Source organism: Miscanthus floridulus, chromosome 15 (genome assembly GCF_019320115.1).
Source record: "Miscanthus floridulus cultivar M001 chromosome 15, ASM1932011v1, whole genome shotgun sequence".
Lineage (NCBI taxonomy): Eukaryota > Viridiplantae > Streptophyta > Magnoliopsida > Poales > Poaceae > Miscanthus > Miscanthus floridulus.
This window is the reverse complement of record NC_089594.1, coordinates 14546955-14557449: the sequence shown is the minus strand read 5'-3', so window position 1 is coordinate 14557449 and position 10495 is coordinate 14546955. Positions and strand designations below refer to the sequence as shown.

General features: G+C 56.2%; 1 protein-coding gene across 1 annotated transcript; it reads left to right on the top strand.

Moving 5' to 3' along the window:
• Positions 1–8948: 8948 nt before the first annotated feature.
• Positions 8949–9896, top strand: LOC136507047 (BURP domain-containing protein 6-like). The gene has a single exon (XM_066501899.1). The coding sequence runs from the start codon at positions 8949–8951 to the stop codon at positions 9894–9896; it is 948 nt and encodes a 315-aa protein (XP_066357996.1).
• Positions 9897–10495: the final 599 nt, after the last annotated feature.

Here is a 10495-nt window from a genome sequence, read left to right as displayed (position 1 = left end):
ACCCCAGCAATGGCAGGGGCATGGACGTTGCTCAGGGACTACCGAGAGTGTCTACTTGTTTAGACATCCTCATCGCCTGACCCCTCCTTACGTTTAAAAAAATGGAGACACGGTGTGTGGGTGTAAAACTTTGAGTAAAACTGGACAAACCACTAGACCCTACACCCCGGAGGCTACGGTGTTTTTGTTCACCAGCATAATCGAATTCACAGTTCCCCGCACCCCAAGCTTTAGCATCCGCCTTCCTGAGAAGGGTTTGGAGGGGTCTACCTACAGAATCTCCTTCAAGGAGAAGCTATCAGGTCGCCTAAAATCAATCGAATGGCTTGGATCGCCGTCGAGAGACAAAAATGAAAAATTGTGATGCTCGTGCAAGTTACGTCGGCTCCGTCGCAAACGTCGGACCCGAACCCCGCGCGGACATGTCTGGTAAGAGCTTCTCATCGCTCAGGCCACCAAGGTAACATTACTGACCCTCGCTTTTGTTTTAATTAAATCATACATTAATCCCATACATCCAAAATGTTGCATATGCAATCACTGCACCTCAACGCTTCGTGTAGCGTCACGAAGCGACAATCGCCTCATTCGATATGAGCGGCAACTGACTAAGGTTTGAAGGCCGGGCCTCAAAGGGCTCAAGGCCATCTCACGTCAAATAGAGCCAAGGGAGAAAAACCAAGATGAGCCCCAGTGGCCTTGCCCAACCCCACTCAGAAGCGGATAGGGACACCTTGACCTTTCTCGTTCAATTCTAACCTCTAGCCAAACCCATAGAATCTCTGTTGAGGAGAGGCCAACGGGCCATCTGAGCCTATCGAATGGCTCAGGCATCTGCCGGGAGGCAGGTTAAGAAGTAGTGGAATGTCACATGAGGGCTCTACCGACCCCGTCAGTGAATGATGGACCCGGATTCCACATGAACGTGCCCGTTAGCGAGCTCATTGAGCACGACACTCGAGCCGTCGAGGCACGTGTCATCAGCTCAGCCCCTCTAGTTGCGGAAACCGAGGATGGGGTCACGCGCGAAACATGGCCGACCCCTATCAGACCCCAAGGGGCTCGGGGGCTCGAGCCGCTTGATCCGAGATCGAGAGACCGAGGTTCAAAGGCTGACCCACTAAGGGTCCGAGGCCGCCTTGCGTCAAACAAAAGCCTGGGGAGAAAATGTAGATGAGCCTCAGCGGCCTTTGCCCAACCCGCATTGAGGTAGATAGGGTCATCTCAACCTTCTAGTTCAATCCAGCCTTTAGCCGAGCCCATAGAAACCCCATTAAGGGGGAATCTGTTGGAAGGCAGGTCAAGAAGCAACAGAACGCCACCCGGGGGCTTTGTTGACCCTGTCGCAAAGCAATGGGATCGGATTCCATTCGAACATCCCCGTTAGCGCGCTCATCAAGCACGTCACTCGAGCCGTCGAGGCAAGTGACATCGCCTCAACCCCTCTAGTTGCAGAAACCATGGACGGGGCGATAGTCACAAAACGAGCCGACCCTTGACCGAATCCCCACCACGTGCGGGGGCTCAGGGAAGGCCGGGCCAACAATGAGACCAAACGTATGGTCATGCAACGATCATCAAAATCCCAAGGGGTACGTGCGAATACAAGAGTAAGTTTGCTACCCTCGCTTCAGTCTCCAGTAACATCCAGCCCCATCGAACGCAAGGGGTCGGATCTCACTCGGGGGCTAATATAGGTATAAATACCTCCTTTTTTGAAACAGTCATTGCGTCAGACCTCTTCCTCGCATTAAGGTTAGCGGCAAGGTTTGTGGGAATAGATAAACGAGCATGCCTGGTAAGACTGCAAGAAGCCTACGCCCAGACGGCTATGGTATCTTTGCTCACCAGCATAATCGAAATTTCCCCTTATACACCTCGGGCCCTATGGTCTTAACGAATGGAAGGGTCGGATTGCATAACCTTTTTTCTCGAATGCAAAAGGGAAGAAAGTAAGTTCAGACAAATGAAACAAAATTGCGAAATGAAATCATGAAGCTGTTTTCGGACACAAAAGTACCAACACTTGTCCACATATTACAGATAAATGTTTATCAAACTTATTCGACTAACTACTTCCTCGGAGGGAGAACTATGTCTTTTAGCCTGTCCGTCAGGTTTCGCACAATGGGAGTCACCGCCTTCTCAGTCTCATCCAGCTCTGAGTTTTCATAGCCAGGCGCGAAGCCAAGGCTAATCACCTCCAAGTTAACTTCCTGATCATAATGAGAGTGGGCAATAGCAAAGGCTTGGGTGATCCTGGTGTGAAAGGCGTTCTCCATAAGCTGGTGCACCCACGCCGTGATATCCACGGCATGGGCCGCAAGTGAGTTGGTTTCCTCCGGCCGCGCCACCCCCAGGTCATCGAAAACCACCCCGGCGGAAGCGCGTAGGAGATCGTGCTCATCGCTCTCGGCCTGAAGAATCCCCCACACCTCTGCGAGCTCTGTGCCCAGCCCGGCAGAAATGCTCTCAGCCTCAGCCTTCGGGCCACCGTGGCTCCAAGATCCACCTGGAGGGAGCTGAAACCCCGACGCACCTCGTCGCGCTCTCGGACAGCCTGGTCGCGCTCCTCGCAGACCGTCCCTCGCTCCGAACGAAGTCTTTTTGTAGTCTAGCGCAGCTCGTCTTGCTCCTGGCGTAGCCAGGCAATCGCCTCGGCATCCAGATTTGCCCTCTGTTGCAGGGCCGCGGACCTTTCCTCGGCTCTCAGCTTGAGATCTCGCTCCGTCTCTAGCTTAGCCAGGAGGTCGACGGCCCGCTCGGCGGCCTCGGCATCCTTCTGGAGCAGCTCATCCCGCTCCTTTCGGACCCTGGCGGCCGCCTCCTCGTCCTGCTGCACCCTCGCCGATAGATCCTGGAGCATCTCATGGACCTCCTCCGCGTCCCGACGTGCCTCGGCTTCCCACTGTTGGGCGGCAGCAAGCTAGGCGCTCAAATCTCCACGCAGCCGGGCCTCCTCAGTGAGGCGGTCCCATTCCACCTTTTGCTCGTGGAGGAACTGAGATTTATCCCAGCTACGAGCAATGAGGGACTAAAAAGAGGACCAGTGTCAAAAATACAAACATACATCAAGAAAGAAGAAAGCGAGAGGGGAGATCAAGCGAATACCGGCCATTGGGAACGATGACATCACGCAGGATGCCCCTGGCCTAGTTCAGGACATCCATCATAGCCGAGATCCCTTCATCGAGACTCCCCCGCTCTATGCTCTTGGTAGCATCGTCGAGCGAGAAGAGAGTCGACGTTGGGTCTCGGGGATCCATCCACTGGAGCGGCAGCTCACCCCACGCGGGCGAGCGGCTGCCCCCCGACATCAGGGCCGAGGGCGACCCCCCGCTGGTCCTCTCCACCACTGCCACGGCGCTCGGGGACCCTCCGGCCGTGTCCTCCTCCGCTCGGCCCGCCTCGGGCGTCGTCGCCTGGGCCGCCGGTGGCACGGATTGCGCCGCTCCCTCGGACACCACTGTGGCTGCGTTCGGCTACACCTGGCTTGTCACGGTCATGCCCGCCTCCGCTTGCGACACCGGGGCCTTGGCTTGCGGCGCCGCACCCACCACAGAGGGCACCACAAGCACGAGTGGCGGCTCCATCCGCTCTGACGTACGCGGTGGAATCACCTCCGTCGCCGTTTGCTCGATGACTCCCAAGGGTGCTTCTTCGGCCCCGGCGCCTGCTTGACCCGCCAAGGGCATGGGCACCACAGTAGGTGGCACTTGACCGGTCGACAAGGCCGCAACGTCGGCTCCACTCCTGCCCGAAATAGGAGCGACGCCAGGCAACGGCACCCATTCCACCTAAAGAGCAACACTTTTCTTAGGCGCCAGCGCCAAAGAATGGCCCCGTCGCAAGACCTTGCAAGAGTTAAAAGGTGTAAGGTCACACTGCTAAATAGAAAAACAAGAAAAACAAAGGAATCAGTGACTTATGCTGGCGCTGTTGGGCGATAGGAACGTTTTGGGGACGAACCCCAGATTCCTACTCCCACTCATCTGGGCAGGACCGTTTTGAGCCTACCCCCTACTCTCGGGCAGAGGGGCTCGTCTCCCTTGCCTCTGAGGGTGCGGTGGCGGAGCCACCCCCCTCTGTCGGCTCCTCGGGCACGGCGGTAGATCCGCCCTCCCCTATCAGCTCGTGGGGCGCGACAGTGGAGCCACCCCCTCCACTGGCACCTCGGGCGTGGCAGCAGATCCGTCTCCCCTCATCCACCGGTCCTCCGCCAGCACCCCGGGTGTGGCAACAGATCCTCCTGCTCCCACCGGTCCTAAGGACGGGCCGATGGTTTGGCCCGCCTCCGCCGGCCGCACGGACTCACTCCCCCCGCGTGGAACGGGAAGGGTCCCTGCATGGACGGGGGGTCCCTATCAGCGTATCCTCGCCCTCCAAGATGCCCAACTCCACATCAGCAACTACCTCATCAAACTCCTCCTCATCATCATCATTGTCACTATCTGTCTCCTCTCCTTGCTCCCGTGCTTGCTGCTTCTGTAGCATCTTCTTCCTTTTGAGCTCCTTCGTCTTCCTATCGCACTCGGCCATGGTATGATTCGCCATCGCCACAAGCCGATCCTTTGGTAGTGGAGCCGGGCTATCTACGAAGATGACTCTCTTCGACTAGTCCCGCTATCCCGAGGTCAGCATCAAGGGGCCGGGAATTCAAGTAAAAACGAGGCACGAGGAAAGAGGACTTACAAAATCGATGAACCCTGGTTCTAGCCGCATTGGGGGATGCCCCGGCACCGGATACACGAAATCAAGGACAACGCCAGCGCTGTCCTTCGAAGGCTCCATATCGCCTCCTTGATGCATTGCGCCACTTCGGTGGGGGGCGCTTCGTCGACAAGTGTCGTCCCCTCGAGCGATGCCCCGGGCGCCATCAGGTGTAGGGGGAGCGTGCGGCTCATCAGCGACGCCAACCTCCACGTATGGTAGGAGCCGATGATCCCCGATCCCTTCACGCCCCTCTCCTTCAGGATTTGAAGGGCGGCGAGATGGTCCTTGATCCTCTTCTTGTCTTTGTCCGGGACACCCCACTTCCACGACCCCGGGAACTCCTCGATGGTGCGCCTGGAGAATGTTGGCAAGGGGGCGGCGACGTTGTCCTTGACGTAAAACCAATGTGATTGCCACCCCTTGTTGGAGGTCAACAGACGCATCGATGGGTATTCGTTCACTCGGTTGTTGCGGAGATGAATGCCGGCGCATCCCATCGGCATGCTCAGCTCTTGCTTCCCGACCCGCTTCTTCAGAAGGTTGACGGTGAAGAGATACCACCACAGGTCGAAGTGGGGACTAATCCCCAGGAATCCCTCACATAGGGTGACGAACGTCGCAATGTGCTGGACCCCATTGGGGGTAAGGTGCTGCAACTCCACCTTGTAGTAATCCAACAGCTTGCGAAGGAACTTGTGGGCGGGTATGGCGAATCCCCGTTCGTGGAAGTGAGCGAAGGACATGACATACCCTTTGGGCGGCAATGGCTCGTCCTCATTACCAGGCAGCCTCCACTCCTCGGCGACGGTCAGCAGGCAACGGAGGCCACGGCGAATGAGGCCCTCTAGGCGCTGAGGGGTGATGTCAGATCTGCACCACGGCTCCATTGAACGATTGGGAGGGGGTGGCTGCGAGCTTGACGGTGGCTGCAATACGGATGCGAGCTTGATGGCGGCTGCGATGCGGGTGCGAAAGGCTCAGGCGATTGGCGGCGGAGGTTGCGGATGCAAAGGCAAGGACACAAAGTATGGAACCCTGGGGGCGAACCTCTTGGTTTTATAGGGGCAACGGATGCGAGAAAAACAACCGCCCGCCTAGGTCTCTGAGCCTGCCACGACACACCGCCACGTCACGTCGTGGGATATGCGCCCACAATCCCTATCCTTTCCCACCAAAATCGCGCCTAACGTTTCACCTTCCCAAGCAGACCAGGACTCCTTTCCCATGGAGGGGATACGGGTCAAAAAAGTATTTCTCCGGCCCACCTGCACCCAGGAGTTCGAGGGCTGACCCATGAACGGCCAGAACACAGGCGCACGAGCCTCAAGGGAGCCTCTTTCCGCAATCAAGTCCCAACCAGGCAGACCCTGGATGAATCCCCGCGAACGGGATACTAGGGTTTCCTTTAAGCTATACAGTTGTCGAAACACCAAATCTCATAGTCATACCAGCGAAGGGTCCAAAATACCCCTCGGGCGATTCTATCCGAATCACGCGGGGGCTCGGGGGCTACACCCTACGGGTGCGCTCGCGCACACCCTCTGGCGAATCAAAATACACCCCGAGCAATTCTATCCGAATCACCTGAGGGCTCGGGGGCTACTGTCGGGGACCTAATACCGGGGTACCCAATGAGGTGGAACCAATAACCATCGAACGTTGACGCTTCCGGTCAGACAAGAACACTACTACACTTCTTACCTAAACGACAGAAGATTGGTTCTACCTCACCCGACCCCCGAGGGCTAGACTCCGCCTCACCCGACGGCTGAGGGTTGGCTCCGCCTCACCCGGTGTCTGAGGGCAGGCTCTGCCTCGCCCGACGGCTGAGGGTTGCTTTCGCCTCGCCCGACGACTGCACCCTACTCCTTCATAATGACAACCGCGGGGTAAGACAAGACATTCGAGTCAACCACAGTACCGAGGACCACGCCCTACACGTCTGCAGGAAGATTCGACGAGACGAGCGTTTTAGGCCCTTCCAGGCATGGCAGAGCCCGAACAGTGTTGTAGGCGCTGACTTTGGTCTTACAGTGTTGTGGGCGCCGCCATCAGCCCTCGGACGTGGATCCTTACACAAGCATATGACAACCACTACAATACAAGAGAGAACTCACATCATCTACAGTGATGACCGTATGGACAATTCTCCGTCTACTCCCCGTAGGGTCATAGCTCGGCTCCCTGGCACGCCGCACCGTCCGTCGGTGTAGGTTGCGACGTACCCACTTGCTGAATGAGGCTAGGGCACGGCCCTATGAAGATCAGCGAACACGCCATCCCTGACACGGCCTGTCGTGTCAGCAGTACAGGCACGGGGGGAAAGCAAGACCCGGCTCCTTCGAAGGACCTTCTCTACCCTCTGGTTTTTTCCTTTTTCTCCCATCTGTAATCTCTGCTCCCCCTTGGTCTATAAAAGGGGGAGCAGGGCACCCCGCTAAAGGGACGGATCGATTCCACACACAGGATACAACCAAGCAACAACCAAAATCTTGGCATCCTTTCGACCCTTCCATCAGAGACTTGGGACATGTCCCTCTCTTGACCGTTTGTACCCCTACTATAAACCTTTTTCGGTACTAATAACATGAGCAGCATCAAACTGGACGTAGGGACATTCTGTCCGAACCAGTATAAACCTTGTGTCCTTTAGTACACCATCCGGGCCTAACGCGCAACAAATATAAATTTACTAGCTGGTATTTATTCGAAACACCGACACCCTGTATGATCTAGCCTGCAGCTATAACACTTCTGGAGCGTGCCTAAGTTGTTGATCATGAAAAAGTCTCTTTTGGTTCAAATGCATCCTTGAAACTCTTCTGTTCATCCCCATATGTTTGGGTCATGCCTGCTAAATCTATTAGGTGTTATTCTCGGAAGGCAATACTTCCTTAGGTTGTTTGGATCTTCTTATGATTGTCTTGTCTTTCTGGGTCTATCCCTTTCTCGGTCCTTCGGACCGAACATCTGTATTCCCGTTAATTCTATTAATGGAAATGGGGTTACTCGCGTGGGAAAAAATCAACTTGCATTGTATTGGAGCTGGTGCTCCTCGCCTTCACTAATCAGTACTGTCATCGCCAGCCATCCGACTGGTGCCTGAACTTGCCTGCACTCCATCTGCATACATGATGCATGCACATGCTTGTTGAAATCATCGCCTGCGTACAAAGTAGTAGCGCTCCCCATCGTAATATTAAATTACATTAGTATATGCTTCCAAAAAAATTCACAATTCCTATACTTCATGTGCTAGCCCGTGCCCCACTCTCGCCTGCGCTGACGAAGAAGAAGACGGCGACAGCTAGGATTCAGTGCCCTCTATCTCTAACTCTCCATCTCTTCTTCCCCAACTTTGACGGGCTTAGAACGGGCTCGAGGGAGGCAGACCGGCCAGACGGTGGGGATGGCGGGAGGGCGGCGGTTAGGGTTCTGGTGATGGAGAAGGAGGCTAGGCTAGGTCAGGATGGGAGGGGGAGAGAAGAAGAAGGAGGCTGCCGCGTGCGTGGTAGGGTCTCGCAGGAGCTACACGGCCACGATTGTTGCGCCGGTGAGATTCTACCGCGCCGCGGCGGGACGGTGGGCGGCGACGGCGAGGGGTCGCGTGCTCTCCCGACTGCGCGACGCTTCCCCCTTTTGGGAAGAAGAATGGTTATTGGCCTGAGGTAGAAGTAACACAATGACTATCATTCTAGGGTGGAAATCCACCGCACGAGACGAAACCTATATTGAGACCACTAATGTATAGCACAACCTATATATTATATTATATTATATTATATTATATTATATTATATTATATTATATTATATTATATTATATTATATTATATTATATTATATTATATTATATTATATTATATTATATTATATTATATTATATTATATTCGATGAGCGGAGAAATTTCCACGGACGGTACACGGTCAAAGCGAGCTGACCGCAGGACGGCTATCGGCAGGATCGACCACACCCACGCCGCAGATGCAGTGCAACTGGCTGCAGGGCAAACATGTGCGCTTTGTTCAGGAGGGGCTCGTGTACTAGCTGGTCGGAGGCTCGAAGGCTATATATTGTGGACCTGCGGGAGCCATTTTCCTCAAGCAAGAGGTAGCAGCCGTCTAGCGCCCACAGCTTCCTTTTCATTCCTTGTACGAGCTCGAGCTCGCTTCTCCTCCCACGCTCTGCTCTGGTCACCACGTCGAGCCGCCGAGGTCGACGACGCATCACGCATTATGCACCCGTCAGCGCTTCTTATCATGGTGGCCGCCATCGCCGCCCCAGCCTGCGCCACCACCGCCGTTACCACTCCGGCGGCGAGGTTCTGGGAGGAGAACCTCCCGGGCACGCCAATGCCGCCGACCATCGCGGAACTCGTCCAGAAAGGCACCGACCACTCGCCGCTCAAGCAGCCGTCGTCCTCCCCACAAGTGTACCAGCCCGACGCGTGCCTCGGCTACAGCTACCGGATCACCTGCAGCCCGAGCGCGGCCGTAGCGGCGACGGGCGTCTTCTTCCGCCAGGAGAACGTGGCCCTCGGCAGCGTCATGACGGTGCACTTCCCGCCCGTCGACCTGCCGGCCATCCTCCCGCGGGCCGACGCCGAGAAGGCCCCCTTCGCCAACGTCAGCGACGTGCTGGCCACGTTCTCCATCGCGTCGGGCTCCTCCAGGGAGTCAAATGTGCGCACAACCATAAGCGCGTGCCAGGCGCCGCCGCTCGCCGGCGAGCGCCAGACCTGCGCCACGTCCCTGGAGGGCGCCGTGCGCGCCGCCGCGCGCATGCTAGGTACGAGCGCGGCGAGGCTGTCGGTGGCCGCGTCCGCGCTGACACCGCGCGAGGGCCTGCCGCGGCAGGAGTACGAGGTCGTTGCGGTGGCTCCGCTCGGCGGTGGCCGCCATGTGACTTGTCACGATGACCCGTTCCCGTACGCCGTCTACAGGTGCCACATGGAGAAGGAGGCGTCCACTGGGGCGTACGTGCTCACGCTCCGATGTCTCCAGTATGGCAGCGGGGCCCCGGTGGTGGTCGACATGGTGGCCGTCTGCCACCTCGACACCTCCAACTGGAGCTCGGCTCACCCGGCGTTCGAGACGCTGAACCTCCGGCCCGGCGGCGCGCCGGTGTGCCACTTCATGCCGTACGCGGATCTGTTGTTCACTGAGAAGGCGGCCAACGCCTAAGCACAGTGCACGATAGACATGCCATCTACTATTTACAAAATTTCGAATCCTCTATGTTTTAACAATTAATGGCCGCCAAAAAAAGTAAAAACGGTGGTGTATCGCTCATATGTAAGCTAGAGGTTTGTGTGGTTCCTCTTTCTAGCACAACTAAAAATGTTAATGTGTTGTTCTTGTGTAGTCTTGATTGAATAATGTGTAATGTGTTCCATGCAGGTTTGGATAAACCTGTTCCTTGATATTGAACTTCAGCCTCTACTCGCCTCAGTCCTAACCCCAAACCAACCTGCAACAGTCTTCTCTACTAACTGATACCGCAGCCGCCACCAGACTGCTCCCCGCCGCGCCAGATCCCCGGCCGCCGCCGCCGCTCTCTGGCTAGCGGCGGCGGCGCCCAACAAGGCCCACCCCGCATCAACTTCCATCCCCTCCCTCCTCTCCTCCCCTACTTTTTCTTCACGTCGAGCTCTGAAGGGAAGGAGAAATAGGGGTGGAGGCCAAGCATGGGCGGATACAGAGGGTATTCCCCGTATTCTCAGGAATACCCAACTATTTTAGCACACTTCTATGTATATATGTGTATATACTTGTATATGTAT